General features: G+C 44.4%; 1 protein-coding gene across 5 annotated transcripts in view; it reads right to left on the reverse strand.

Moving 5' to 3' along the window:
• The window catches only part of KALRN (kalirin RhoGEF kinase), a 519314-nt gene extending 518402 nt beyond the window's left edge, over positions 1–912 (reverse strand). For 2 of the 5 annotated variants that reach the window (XM_075093013.1, XM_075093012.1), the window contains exon 1: positions 730–883. In XM_075093013.1, coding sequence (XP_074949114.1) covers positions 730–802 — 73 coding nt within the window. In that variant the 5' untranslated portion in view covers positions 803–883. Of the gene's footprint in view, positions 1–729 lie in introns of all 5 variants that reach the window. The other 3 variants (XM_075093010.1, XM_075093011.1, XM_075093014.1) reach the window with 3 other exon arrangements.
• Positions 913–15946: the final 15034 nt, after the last annotated feature.

Below are 15946 nucleotides of genomic sequence, written 5' to 3' on the forward strand. Positions count from 1 at the left end.
CGAATGCCCCACACCACGGTCTGCTGTAGCCCAGCTACACTTCTGCTCCACTTCAGCATCCTCTGAAGCGGGAGAGCGAAAGACGGGGCTCTCGCCCAGCCCTGAGACACTTTGCGGCCCATCCCCACGAGGTCAGCGCCCCTGGCCGGCTGCGGGCGGGCGCTGCGGGCGGGCGCTGCCCGGGGCGCCGCTGCCCTTGCTGCCCGAGGGCAGCAGGGATAGCGCCCGGCGCTTCGGCCGGCCGGACCGGGGCGGGCAGGGCAGGACGGACAAGGCAGGGCAGGCAGCCGGCTCCGCTTCCAGAAACCGGCCGGTACCCGGGCGGCCGCCGCCGCTGCCCGGGGCGGGGGCCCGGCGAGGCCCAGCCGGCGCAGCCTCCCGTGAGGGGCGACAACGCGGCGGCTCTCCCCGAGCATCCCCGCGGGGCTTTTGTGCGTACCCAGGGCGGGGGCCCGGCCGGTCCCCTCCCGGGGCGGCGGCGGGAGCGCAGCCCCACGGCAGCATCCTCTCGGGGCGGGAGGGTGGACCGGGACACGGAGGAGCCGAGAGGCTGCGGCGGACAAAGCGAGGAGGCAGGCGGTGACCCCCTCCGTTCCCTTCCCTTCCCCTCCTCTCCTCTCCCCGCGGCTCCGCTGCCGGCGGTGCCCGAGCCGCCGCCTCCAGCCCCGCATCCCGCGGCGGAGGGAGGGCCCGGCGCTGCCCCGGCCCTTTACCCCGCGGCTCCCCTACCTGTTCGGAAGAAAGCATCCACCTCGGAGTCGGGGACAGCGCCTTCCTCCGCCGCCCCTTCGGCGGGATTCATGGCTGGGGGAGAGGCGGCGGCGAGCCCGGCGGCTGGTAATATCCAGTGAGTTAGGGAGGAGAGCCGAGAGAGAGAGAGAAAAGAGGGAGGGAGAAGAGGAGGAGGGAGGGATGGAGGCGCGTTTAGCAGCGAGCCCAGCCGAGCGCCGCCCGGATCATCCCTTCCGCGGTGCCTGCGGGGCGGCTGCCCCGGGGCTGGGCTGGGCTGGGCTACCCCCGGGCTGCGCTGGGCTGGGCTGGGCGGCGCGGCCCGGGGCGGGGTGCCGGTGCCGAGCCCCGCCGCCGCTGGCCCCCTCCCCTCCACCCGCTATTGTTCCGACCTGCTCCGCTTGCCCCCCCGCCGCCGCTGCCCCTCGCCGTGCTGACAGCCCGGCCGGGCCCGGCCCCCGCCGTCTCCCTCCCTGCCTGCCTCCCGGCACTTCCTGAGGCAGGCCGGGACGCCGGGCGGGCTGCGGCGCCCCCCACCGCCGGGGCAGCCCCTCGGCGGGGCGGAGCGGGGCGGGGCGGCGCGGCGCGGGGTCCCGCCGCAGCCAGCCGGCCGGGCACAGGTGCGGGGGCGGAGGGCCGCTCTGCGTTCCCTACCCCCGCGGGCTCCGCCGCCGCCGCGCTGGTGCGCCGCTGCCATGGCTCCCCGCCGATGAGGAACGGCGGGGGCACGGCGCACCGCCCGGCTGTCAGCTGGGCAGGTACGCGGGGGGAGAGAGAGCGCCGGCGTGGTTACAGGGGAAAACATGCCTTTGTTTGGGGGTCTGGTGGGGTTTGGGGTTTTTTTTTCTCTTTTCTGTTGTTGTTCATGGGCTGTGGGGCACGATTGCTGTGGAAACGACCTGCACGTTGTTGCAGGTATGCCTTCATATTTTATTCTTTACAGTCCTAGGCGACTAGAAAGCCAAAAAGGAGTTTGAAAGCCAAGAGCCTGGTCCCAGCTCAGACACTGATTCAGCTAGCTAAATGATTTTTATTTCTCTGCTGTAGCTCCGATATTTGTGATTTGGGGCAATAATTGTTGTCTCAAAAAGAGTACTGTGAGGAATACTTGTTTGTACTTTGTTAGCAGCTGCGTTAAATATTATTCCCTGAGCCCAGCTACCAAGATTTCAAGCACAGACAGGCAGAGATAACCAGAAAGACAGATGTTTGCCATTCGGGCACTTTCCTTTCTTCTCCTGTTCACCTGTCTGAAGTCTCACCAGCTCCTCATTCTTTTATTAATCGCATAACAGCTCTAAAACTAGCAGCCTGCTTAAGGAGAAATGTTGCTGTCCCACCCATTCAAAACACTGTTATAAAACAGGAGTGTTACTCTCGTGCCTCACAGTTGTTCATCTGTGCTACTTCTACCATGAGAAAGAAAAAGCAACTGTTGGAGTAATCACCCCTCTGGCTGTATTACCCTTGGATAACCCATCCCTGCTGCAAAATTGCATCTCCCACTCTCAAGAACAAAAGTCTTTCAGCCAGCATGTCCTCATGGCCCTGGTGTCATTTTCCTGTAGGGGTGATGCCCAATCACTGCTCCTTTGCCACTGAAAAACTCTGATGTTTAAGGGACTCTATAGGTGCACGGGAGGAAGTCAGCTGTAGAAGATGAGGACAAAACACCTCCAGGAACCTGGTTACCACAGAGGGACTCGCTGGAGCTCTTCAAAAGAGCTAAGGATCAGTCTAGTGTGTCTCAGGACAGAAAATACTCCGAACAGCAGAAATCTCAGAGCCAGCTGGTTGTAAGTGACACTGATTGGATCAGATCTCAGTCTGTCAGGTAGGTTAGCAGCTGAGGCTGGCAGAACCTTCTCTCTTTCAGCCCAGAATATTTCAGACAGCAGAGGAACATGGGTTTCCTTCGTCCGATCTCTTCTCAATAGAGCGTAGAGGAAGGCTGGATTGGGATGTACACTCACTGACTAGATACGTAGCACTTGATAAAGGGGCTGAAACATTCCCTGCAGAAACTTAATTGTCAAAATGGCATTGACCTGGCAGGATGAGCGCAAAGATCCCAGTCACATCTTCTCTGACCTTACTGTTTACTACTGGAATTGAAACAGAATTGAGAAGCAAATCATATGTCATGCCCGGGGACGACAGAAGTAAAAGCAAACATCCTATAGAGATCTATCTAGCATTTAGTTTCCCTCTGGTGGCTTTATTCCCTCCCTTCTGGTGTCTGGTCTGCTGCCCATTTCCCAAGCCTAACACCAGCTGTTTTTAACTGAAGCCATTTAGCTTTTTATGCTTATGGATAAAAAGGGTCATTTCACAACTACCTGCAGAAAATGTCAACACAAAAGCTATGTCCAGGCTGCTGAAGCTCATTTCATACCTCTGTCCTGCCTTTGAGCTCACCTCCTCAGAACAAGGATGCCAGGACCACCTCCTACCGGCAACACCAGCAGCAGGGCACTACCACAGTACAAGCACCTGATTACAATCAGTCTTTCAAGCACCAGACTTTCTTCAGTGACCATTCACCCCTTCTTCCATGTCACACCACAATGCAGAAAAGCCTTCCATCTTCCAGGCTTAAGCAAGCTGTATCATGTCAAACCCCATCTCAAGATCTCATCTCTGAATATTCACCACCCACAACCCAGATTCCCTCCTTAACCCTCATTCTGCCCCAGACTCTTACATGCAGGTTGATTTGTGAGTAGTGTGGGCTAAAGCTTTGGTAGCTGGGAAGAATATCTTCCTCGTGAAGGCACTTTGAATCTGCTCAGGATTTGGTACAATCTGGTGTTTTTTAAAGTCAAAGAATTTCTCCTTCAGGAGCATCCTTAGAAGCTAGACAGGAGTTACCCATAAGCAGGGAAGGTTTAACATCATCCAAAGGGAATTAATGTCGTCAGTGACAGAGAAATTTATATTCCTCTTTCATTATGAACCCCGCAGGCGTGGCCTACAGCATCAATTGTAGAAATCATATAGGCTTCTGTAGCTTATCTTTGTGTGTGTAACCTGCAATCAAACACGTTAGAAAATGCAAGGGAGGGAGAGGAGCTCATTTAGCTGACCTGCCATCCTGATGCATACATGGATTCCCGGTTAATGATTAAACCAGTTAAGGCACTTATATTTTAACCATATAAAATACTGATATCTTCTGAAAACAAGCTATTTTTTTCTTCACAGAAAATTTCATTAGAACAAGAATGGTCCCAGATCTCTCAACTTTGAAACAAATGGGAATTTCCACTTTTTAAAGAGTACAGGTCTTTGGAGGTTTTTTTAATCCAGTTTCATTAAAGTATTTCAAGACTGAGCCATGCATTTTTATTGCCCATCTCTGCTGTGCAAGGCACAGCAAGTTCCTTCTGTCCTTGTATCTCCACCAGCAAGGGAAGCCCTGCACAATATATTCATGGTTTTCATGGCGTTATCATTGAAGCAACAGTCCTGCTGTCACATTTTGCACACACCTCTCATATGCAGACACCGCAGCAATGCAGGACAGAGAGTACCACATTCAGATATCAGTAAGTTTTAGTGCAACCCCAGACATTGAGTGAGCTACTATTTTTATTAACATTGCAAGCAGAATAGGGCTGTCACTGTAAAATATCATTAACAACTAGGAACCACCATGCCTTCAGTTCAAGTCTCAGCAACAAGTTTACGGGTCCTGTTGTTCAAAGAAGGGCTGTTAAATATAGAATGAAATACTTTCTGTAATGTATAATTCACTTTTTAGGTACAATACTGGAGGCATCTACAGTTTCCTTAAAAAACAAAACACAAAAAAACCCCTGTAGAATTAGGTAAGCCAAAATACACTAGTTTCACTGACAGATGCTGCTTTAATCTTTTGCATGGCTCTGCTTGACAAATACCTCAATCCATACCAAACAACTTAGGTATGAATGTTTTTATTTGTGACAGCCCCTGAAGCTGCTCAAAGATAGAAACTGTCACACAGTCTTTTGATTTAAGGCCTCTGCTAGAGTCAAGTGTTCCAATGGATGGCAATAGGTGGCATCTGAGATGAAATATTTTTTAGCTAAATCTCATGAGCTTGCAAACCTTAGGATGGGAGGAGGGAAAAGAATTTGAACAGGAAATCAGTAAAATTCATCTTTTCAAGACAGCAGATCCAAGACAGGAGAAATGTATTTGAAAGCTGTAGGACAGTTGCACTGCTGGAAACAGTACAGTACTCCAAGAAAGCACATGCAACATGGGTGTCCTGCACAAAGGATCAGGAGTCAAGTGCTGCAAAACACAGTACACACGCCAAGGGTTCTCATTCAAAAAGGGAGAGGGAGAAAAACCATCCTGCCAGGCTCACCAGAAAAGCTGCAGTCTGCAAGGTGCTGCAAAGACTGTTATTTCTGCAGAAAGTCCCTCCCTTTCAGTGTCACAGCAACATCTAAATACAGAGTGTTAATAGGTAGGATCAAAGAGAAAACCTGAATAGCAGAGCAGGAAAACGTAAGTCTTAAAAGCACCTAAGGCTGCCTTGTTAGTAAGTTATTTGCAGCTACATCTTGGGGTATGTGAGAAGAATTTCTTACACCCAGAGATCTGTTCAGACCTATGTCTAGGTATCGGAGTTAAAATTACTATGCTTTTAAATGGGATCAGGCACAGGGGGTGGAAGTTTCCATCTCTGTTCTAGACTATCAGGAATGCTGCAAGGGAAAATCTGAGGTCCCCAAGACCACTGTGTGCAGAGAAGCCTCTCAGGCAGGATGGAGGAGGCAGAAGGCATGTTTCATATGTTTAGACTTGAATGCCCACATATATGCCAGAGATGAGTTCTGCACTCAGTAGACAGCACATGCACATCAAGGTTAGCTTTGCAGCACCCCAATATACATTTACACACGTAGGTTAGCTCCATCCTTTGCTCAGATGTGGAACAGCTATATGGGCAGGGATAGAGCAAGCTCTAATCCCATGCCAAAGCCCTTGTCCCAGCATCAGCTCTGCTATTGTTATCCTCCCCATCTGGATCAAAGCTGAAGTGGGAACGTCTACTCAGTTGCCATCTAGCCTCCTGCTTCCAGAGTTGACATTATTTCCAATTTCCCCAAACTTGGACAGAAATCTGACCAGTAATCACTCCTCTGCAGAAACACCGCTTCATCCAGAAGAAAGTGATAACAATTAGAAAGACAATTTTAAAAACATAGTGTAGTTTATCACTGTGGCAATGCAGAGGTTTGCTAGCATCAGCAGATAAACATGCCTCTTCCATAAGATACAGAACTGCATTTGCCACTCTGACCACAGGAGCTTAAACTGCATTAGCAGCAAGCAGAACAGCTGATGCATCCAAGAAGATACAGGTCTTTCTCTAAGTTTACGGATATGAATCTGGAAAGAGTCAATAGTGACTGAAAATCCTTTTCTCCCCGGTAACTATGTGGATACATTTGTTAAATAAGTTGCTAGTGCTAATGGATCACAGATTCTGTTAACTAATGAAAAAAATAACCCAACCTAATCACAAAGGTGGTATCCCTCAGCCAGGCTCTGTTTGCTACAGGCAGAAAAAAGAGAACCTTGTGTTAGCCAAGTCTATGCTGTACTTTTATGTACATAAAGAACATCAGTCTTAAGCACTGTTAAGCTGGAACATTTTATTCTACGTTTCCTGCAAACATTTAATCCCGATTCTGCCGTTTTGCCAGATTCTTAGTGATACTGAGCAGTATTTATTTACCAGGAGCTCCTAAACACCATGCAGCCTCACAGGCAAGTTCTGCTCAGTGCAGAAAGAGTTACATAACTAGACCAGAAAAAGGAAGTATTAAATATTGAAATATTTTGGGAAGAATGTAAATGTACATCGTAGCTATTAAAAAAACCAATTTCAAGGTGAAGCATGCATTAAAATTAAACAGTGACTACTACTTTATTACCACAAGCATTCATTTCAGAACACTTGTAGGATACTAATTTCACACATGGTTGGACATAAATACTAACCTGTTTTCCATTTCACCAGTATAAATTAGTGTAAGGAAGAAGTTTCTTCCTGGGATAAAAGAAAAGTAGTGGTGTTATATTCAGAAACAAAACCAATGTGAGTTCAGTTTATTTTTTTTTTTTGTAAAAGGTTAGAAAACTAAATGCTTGGATCTCTAAATTTGTTAAAGTATTTAGGCTTTGGATTCTCCTAAAAAGCCCTAGTAAACCTAAAATTAATCAGTTAACACACTAAAAGTATCCTTAGGACGTGAAATGATTCATGTATTCCTACTGAATCAGGTAGCGGCATCTCTGACAACCTCTCAAAATCCCCTAGACTTCCTTACTACAAACTACACTATACAGTCCTCATAAATGCTGCCAGCAATCTTTACGGAGCCTATACCTGGCAGCTGTTTATCCTGCTCAGTGCTTTACAATACCTATAATACTGAAAACATACATTGTAATGTTCACACTGGACTCCACTCAGTAACTGGAATGTCTTTTCCCAAATTGTCCAAATGAATAAGGTTAATCAAAGTTTGTTTTGATTTTAGGTGAACATCACAGTATCACTCATGTAACAAATTTGGATGTCTTATCTGCAGAGCCTCACATGAGGAACTGTCACAAGATGCCCCTCAGTTGTTTAATTTTGTGGTGGTTTGGGTTTTGTGTTTGTTTTTTTTTAAACAGAATTAATGTTACTGAAGGCCACAATCAGTAAATTACTGAGGCCAAACCTGATGCACCAGAGTAATTCAGTGACTTTGAGTTTTCACCCACACTCTTGCAAGCACAAACAGCCGTTCCTTTCACTAGAACTCAGGGGTAGTCATAAGTCTTCCTGACACCAGGAGGAGGGGTTGGTTATTCAGCATCTCCCCGCTCTCCAGTAACTACTTCTCTCCAGAGAGCTTTAAGATTCTTGCTAAGCAGATCTCCACTTCTGCCACTTTCCCCAGGTATCGATGCAGCCTGGCTTACAGCTATAGCTGGTGAGTTTCCAGATGTTGTCCTTCATTTATTGTCCTTTTGGCTTTTTCTTTTCCACCTAATAGCAGGTGTCCTTTCTCTGATCCTTACAAACAGAGGTTCACAAGGATGGAGGAGTAGCTCCAGCTTCCTCCCAGTATTGCTTGCTACAGGCAAGTGTGAAGGAGGGAAGGTGTTGGGATACTGGCAGTGCAAAAGAAGCACATGTGACTGCAACCAAAGACAAATAACTAGGCAAGGAGGAAGATCTGTCCAGCCAGCCACATCCTTGTGCTTCCCAGCCCCCCTGGGCTGAGGGCCAGCCTCCCACCCGCTCCACAATGATTACAGACCCGGTGCTTAGCTGCTTGCAGTGGTACTTCAGATTTCACACAGCTCAAAGCCCAGCTTAGCCCTGAACTTTAAAAGTAGGTCTCTACTGCCACCACATCTTGCTTGGGGTATCTTACACTTTCAATGCATTAAAAGATCAGGGATACCTTCCCATAGTTCACAAGAAGACCTAGACAGACAGACAGGGCTGATAATGTGCATATGGTATATTGGAGATTCCTGATGATGTTTGTGCCAGTTCCTGCAGACAGGAATGTTTTTCACCCTACAAATTATGCTTCAGTGACAGAACAATTAAGGAAGAACCTCAGTACAACAGAGAGGCCCAAAAGCCTCTGTATAACTTGGATTTTCAGTACAAATTGCCACTTTGATATTTGTATTTTTAGTTCCAGTGCTGATGGGACCAAGACTCGGGCGGAATTGCAGATCTGGTGTGCTGAGAGCTTAGGAGATAAAATTAGGAACCAGATGGGACATCACAGATGATACTGTTCCACAGAAGGGGTAAGACAGTATCTCAAGATACTATTTTCAAAACAATATTGTTCCTAGCCAACGTGACACTTGGTCTCAGAGGGAGGTCATTTATATGACAGCAGGTAGGGCTGACATACTTTCTGCAGTGGAAGAGCTGCCTTAAGGGTAGGTATTGCTACAGCCCAGTCTGTCAGTCTGATAGAGGCTGGTATCAAAATTGCCCTCCAGGGAAGCTGTGCTATAAATTCTTAAGGACCACACATGATTCTGAATATCTTTGAAAACGTAATGCCTCACAGCTGCTGGAGCTGAAGTACTCCCTCCTTCAAAGGGTAAACCTTCAGTGGTCATCTGGATCTGTTTAGAAACACTGCTATCTGCTAAAAAGAAGCTCTCTGTATCATTATGACTGATATAACGAATCTAGAAACTGTACATAAGTATCAGCCATCTTCCTTTCTTTGACTATGTCATGTCGGCTCTTCCCTGTACTCTGGTGAACATCTGGAAGAGACCAAGCCCATGTTATGCTGTGTTAGCACACTTTATTTCACAGGCAGCACTAGACAGCTCACGGTCCAGAGCTGCAAGAAGTCTGAGCTATAGGCCATAGGCCGTCTGGCTACCAAGATCCAGCGTCTTTGGACCAAACCTCTTTGGTCCTGGTAGAACGGGGTTTTTTACCAGTGGACCTGGTGTATAACACAGACAGAACTCTACAAGGGCCTTTATACACTATCTTGTCAGTGATTAGAGAAAGCATAACTCATTTCATCAGGACTTCATTTCTTGGATAGAGCTGTCTGAGGCAGCAGCAGGGAGCTCAGGCTACCAAATAAATACCCAGAAAGAGAAGGCTGGGCAACCTTTCTTATTTTAGTGCAAGGCAGAGTTGGGCTAATATCAGTTTTTAACATCTAATAAATTTGCTGTAACATACGGCTTTGGTAAAACTGACTGAAACAAATACGCTAGCAATAATGAGAAAGAATTCAGAATGTTTTGCTTCTGAAGTTTGACATTTTGACTCTTTATCTGAAAATGGGTTTTCTTGCTTCAGAGGCTTCTCTTTTAAATGGTTGGCAGTTAAAGACAAGCCAAGTATCCTGAAAGTGAAACAAATACAGGGTGCCTGTGCAGCTCGAGCAGTTATGGCTACTAGGAATACTCTGAACCTGCGTACATGCAGTACATGCTCAGCAATATTCAGGTTGGTATGTAGCCAAAGAAATAATACTTTTACTCCAGTGCCAAACCCAGAACAACAAATATATATTAGGTAGAAACAAATAATGGGAGTAAGGATTCTTAGATTCAAATCCAAGGTTTCTTTGTGCTGTGAACTGTGACCTTTCAGAGAACAATTACCCCTCTAAATAATAATTAACCTATCTGCAACAGGGCTATAGTGTATTCTTATCTTCAGAGAAAGGCTAAATTCATTATGGTTTAGTGAAATAGTCTTAGATCTACAGCTGAATGACACAATACTTCAGGGTGAATTTTACTCCTGTGAGAAGCCTTGGCAGATCCTTTGCACAGAGGTGAATTACACATTCGCATTTATGGTGGGTGGTATAGAGCTATAGCAGGATATTTTGGTGCCCAAAAGACACACATTCCCCTTCCAGCTTCTGTTTACGCCTCCCAGCTGGCACTGCAGGCAGTCTGGGCCACAGCTACATCGGTCCCCATTTGCTCACAGAAGTGACACCCAAAACCCAGCACCCCGGCTCCAAGCCTGATGTTCTGCAGATACTAAATAACATCCGATTTCAAGTTCTGCTAGGAGAAGCTTTGCTCTCAAAGATAAATCTCTTTATCAGTTATAAAATGGAACAGCACAACATGACAAATGAAATTTAAGATTCAAATGTCAATATTGCAAACATACGTGGCTTTCGCAGGCAACTGAAGTAAACACTGCAGTCGTTATTATCATTCACAGAGTCAAATATCATTTGCAATCCATGAATTCATATTTTTTTATATGTAATGGCATTTTAATCCTTTTATTTTAATGTCTTGCCAAGGCCATCCTTCCTGCTCCCTTTATATACATGTGTGTATACACACATACTGGGCTGATTCTCCCTCAGTCAATGGAAAGGAGTGTTTCACACACACTTATTATTATTGTTATAATTATTATGGTGATTATGATTATGATTATGATATATGTATATTTTTTAAAGTGTGGGGAACCAAACTAATTTTGGCAATGAAGATTAAAGTTCTCTACTAAATATACTTTATTTACCAATGGCTATTATCTTGTCTAACTTATTAGACTATATAGGTTTTCTATGCCTTGTATCTGCAACACTGGCACAACAGTAGAATTTAGTTTTAGTCATAAGTGTCATAAGTCTACTATTGACTTTAACTGTGGAACTTCAGTAAAAACCCAGTCCTGGTGAAATTAAAAGCAAAAGTCCCTCTAACATCACAGAGACCAGATCTCATCCAAATGCTTTGCAGTCTGATCAGTATAAGATGTTTTTATTGCTGAAAATCCCAGGTTCAAATACTGCTATCAGCACAACTCATCATCCATTTATATTGTGAAACTGCAGCTAATCTTAGGAAGTTTAGTCAGGAGAAATTTCTCTTACTTGAATTAAAATCAACATTTGTTGCATTTTATATGTTTTCAGAACAGGGTATTGTTCAGAAAGTTATCCTTCCACTCTGTACTAATGTGCTCCAGGATCTCACTCACTATTTTCTTCTACATCAGCTACTAGACATTGCGCTACCCATGATAAGACCAAGCTCTTACACTTGAGAAGTTGCAGCTAATTCAGAATTCATCAGTGCACATGAGCAGCTTAAATTATTTTCCCCAATGCATTATGATGTCTTTATCTTCACTGAATTTCATTTGCCATCATATTGCCCAATCATCCAGTTTTATTAAATCCTTCTGGACGTCCTCTCAGTCCTCCATACTTTCTTCCTTGTTTTCACTGCCTCGTTATTCAATTAATCTTCTAGATTATTATGAAGTGCATGAATTGAAAGGTATATTCTCTACACTACAGGGTGATTATTCTTAAGGTTGAATCAGATTTTGCTGTGATACATTTAGTGGTGCAAGAAACACAACGATGAAAGCATTAGAAAAATACTCCAGCATTCCTCCCTAAAGAAAATGAAAGTTAGATGAACTTCCTGTCCTCGCCAGGGGCTCAGTGATTTGTTGTTCCAGGCCCAATGACACTTTCTGTGGTTTATGGTACTCTAACAAAACAGCACACGCTTAAAATAGAGCCTGATGCTTCCAACCTTTCCAACCGAGGGAGTTGAATATCCGTGCTGCATCAGCAGTGCCTGCATTTGCTTTAGTCCTCCTTGTACCTGGGAAGAGCGCCATAAGCTGATACTGCTCTCTGACACATTCTCCTTCCTTCTAGGAGCTCTTGCCATCTCCTGCAAACCCAGGTGGGGAGAGGGAGATAAGCAAGAAGGAAAAGAGAAGGGAAGGAAAGCATTACCACACTGGGATTATGCCAAGAGCCTGGTAGACTTAAGCACTCTACTCCCATTACAGTTCTGTAGAAGTTAAGTGCCAAAGACCATGAAAATAATTTCAAAAATCACTAAAGAAATTACTATATCTGCCACACTTTGCCAAGGCGTGGAGCTGCCTCCTTGCTATGCTATAGTTTTGTCTGTAACAGTGCGGGTAGACATTTTTAGACACTAACATCAGGCAAAGGAGCTACCGACTCAGAATCTGCTGTGAACTTTCAACTAACAGGAGTCAACTCCAAAGTCTCCCTCTGGAAATGAGTTTTCCACAGCCTGTGGGAAATTGATCCATGAAAAGGTTTCAGAAGCCTCCAGCTGAGCCTGCCCAACAGATGTTGCTTTCTGTCCACCCCCCAACCAAAGACATGCACTTCTTCAGAGCCCACTATAATTTTCATAGAAGTCAACAGAAAGATAGATCAAGCTCCAGGGCCATCACTTCCTTACTCATTTTGGAAATACCCTCAGCTAACGCAAAATTGCCATTGGCCGCCTTCCAGATTTCAAACAGAGAAGAACTGCAGGGTTTGACTCTTACTTGTAGTTTCTGATTCTTTAGGGCAATGTTTTGTTTCCCTGCACTTGGCAGTTTTCTACCTCTGTCTTTAGAAATCTAATTTTCCCACCTTCTTCTCTATTATCTTAATGAAAGGCAAAGTATCTAAATAAAAAAATGAAGTTGGGGGTTGATCAGTTATACTCAACAACTGCATGACAGAGTTGTCAGCAGTAGGTGGAAGGCCTTGATGACCCAGAAGTTCCCTTCCAGTCCTGTGCCCTTCTCAGTTACACTGTCACAAGGGAGAAAAAGGGTAGCTCTGGTCAGGAGGAGCACACTGAAAATGAACACAAAGATTTGGATTTTTTTTTTTTTTGCCTTAAAGGTATTTTGCCATTTGAAAGATTTTAAGTACTACCATATTTTCATATATAAAGCCTCTGGGTGATTTGCACATGTGAGTGACTCTGTGTGTGTGCACACACGCACATTCTTATACACACAGAGGAATCTCTGGATCGTGTAACAACTCTGCTATGGATCTGAAAATGACCTCAAGCAATTCACAGTTCTGTGCCTCTCTTTTATACTTCTGTAAAATGGCTACAGTGATACTTATTTGCCTCACAGGAGTTGCAAGGAGCCCTCGTTCCAGTTTATAGTGTTCTGAGATGCTCAAGGAGGGCTAAAGAAAAGCGGCGAGTTAATTGGTTCATAAATTGTCAACCTTGCAGTCATTCTCTAGGTTAAAAATAGCTTTAATAAGTCAGTTCTTTTTGAGTTAACACAGAAAAAGGCAATTACTTATGACAAGGTATGAAGTTTGGGGTTTTGTTTTTCCTGAAAAGTACCCAAACGCTAATTAGTGTGTAAACATTTATTACAAACTACCACTCTTTGAAGACCTGAAAACCAACTTCAGTACAATCCTAACAAACAATACAGCACAGACTGCTATGCACACACCACATAATACTTTTTGTAACATATTATTGTAATACTAATTGCTTCAAGACACTATGATGTAATTATAACACCGTTATGGAGACAAAACAATGTTTCCATGGCTCTATCAGGATGATGTTATGATATCAGGATGAAACAACGTTGGTGTGCACGTATGGAGGCAAATTGAAATGAAAGAACGATGCTGTGAATCATTGATGAGCAACCTTTAACAAGTGACACCAACACAATTCTGCAAAGATGGAGTCATGTCCAAATTAAATAAAACAAAATCAGAGACACTCCATTTAAATCGTGTTAAGAATGAGAGCCATTTGGCTTTTTAAATGAGTCAGTTACAATAAATGACAATGTTTTGACAGTTCATCTTGAATGGCAAGAGGATCATCTGAGCCATAAGCCTTTTTTTTTTCCCCTCCTCTAATCACTTTCCAAAGAGAATATAAAGTGCATTTCTGGTAAGAAGTGTGGTTTCATAAAGACAGCACTCTGGAGATCAATATTTATTCATTGTCAGTGACCACCAGAGAAAAGCTCTATTCCTACATTTTTTCACCTGTAATGTCCCATTTTTACCGTAATACCTAGAGATTGAGCTAAGATCAGAGCCTTATCTTGCCCCGTACTATCTAGACTGTACATGCAGGCAGTCCCTGGTTTGGAAGAGCTTGCAGCCTGAGTAGCAAAACTCGCTGGGAAGTTTCAATCTAAGCTTTCAATTTAAGGAAAAATAGCCTTCCAAAATTCAAAATTTTCCCATAAGAAAATTCCAGATTTGCCTACTTTTTCCTTCCCTTTTATGATGGAAAAATCCTAATTTGTTTGTTTCTTTCAGACCAAATTCCTCACCCCTCCATTTTCACTTGAGATTAGTCCTCCAGCCTGAACTACTTCCCATGAAGGGTCACACCTCCGTCCAAAATAAGCCACCACATGTTGCAGGATCCAAACTATGCAGAAATCCCAACACATCTCATCCTGTAATTGCACTGAAGTGAAGATGGTGCAGAAGCTGTAATGGAGACCAGCATTTAGGCACATTTCTGTTCTCAGCTGCATCGTCCAGACCTGTGCATCTGGTGAGGCACGAGCTCAAACCCTACACCGGTGTGCAGCCACTGCAGCTGCCCACGCAAACTTCAGCTGACACATCGGTGCAGAACGCACCGTCCTCTTCCTTTTCAAGAGGCTCTTTCATGTAAGGAAATATATTGTACTATACAGAAATCTTTCTCAAGTGACCACCCAAAGGATTAGCGAAAACGGCTTGGCCAGCAACTGCACTGATTTTTATCTGACTTGCAGTTAAAGTCCAATCTGGGAAGGCTGATCTATATATTACAAATAGCCTGTAACGCACGTTGCACTGAATGGAAGTCTTGAGACACAGCCTTTAAGAAGCCTTTTCCCAAATAGTTTTCTAATTCTTCTGACTGCCTCCCGCTTAAGGGTCGTTTGGTTGAACAAAGAGATGCTGAACCGCCGTCACCTCGCCCACTCCCATTGGAGCGTGCAGAGGATCCAGCATGCACATCCTGGAACCTCACAATTTCCATAGCAACACCAGAAGGGTCTTGCTAACCACAGGTAGCACAAACACTCACAAAGGTTTTAAACCCTTTTGTAAGCCTCGAAAGGGAAGTGCCAAATACACTGATTATAATTTAAAATTCCTGATAAGAGCATAATTTTAAGGCAGCCGTTGAAAAGGAAATCTCTTTCAGGTGGAAACAGCATTGCTGTTCAGCTCATTCAGCTGCATTGTAAGACAACTCCCTAAGCCAAATTTTCTGCTTCTTATAAAATAAACTATTATTTTAATAGTTAATATGAATCATGAGGGATACTTTACTACAGAAAAGACCACATCAATTCATCCGGATAATTGTTGTTTTTCCATATATCTGCTATATAAAGCTATAACAACTGACAGATAGCCAAAGAGAAATCAAGCAGCAATGGTGCTATTGCTCCCTCTACTGTAAATATTAATTATTTCTTCTTACAGGTGATACAATCTAAGTCATTAAAAATAATTAAACTAATCAAAAAAACAACTAAAAAATAATAATATTTTCAAAATGGTGTAACCAAATTATTATGTCCCCTAGCCATGCAGTGGAAAGAATATCCAATGTAATAAGATGCACTTTTTTTAACATATGAAAGAAACAGCAAGGTATCTGTAGGTTTTGATTCTAGCTGTAGTCATAGGTAAGCATTAAATGGGTAGTTGCATCCATTACCTTCAAAAAATAAACACATGAGCAAACCTTTCTGCCACTGATCGTACTCTTGCTTCCTAGCAGCAAAGGGAAAACAGAAATAACAAGTGCCCAGTGAGAGGTGTTTTGACCTTCTGAACAGCCTCCCATTATGAACATCACCAGTGAGAAATTCAGGGAATTAATCAGTGACAGT

The sequence above is a fragment of the Phalacrocorax aristotelis genome, chromosome 5 (genome assembly GCF_949628215.1).
Source record: "Phalacrocorax aristotelis chromosome 5, bGulAri2.1, whole genome shotgun sequence".
NCBI classification, from domain to species: Eukaryota; Metazoa; Chordata; class Aves; order Suliformes; family Phalacrocoracidae; genus Phalacrocorax; species Phalacrocorax aristotelis.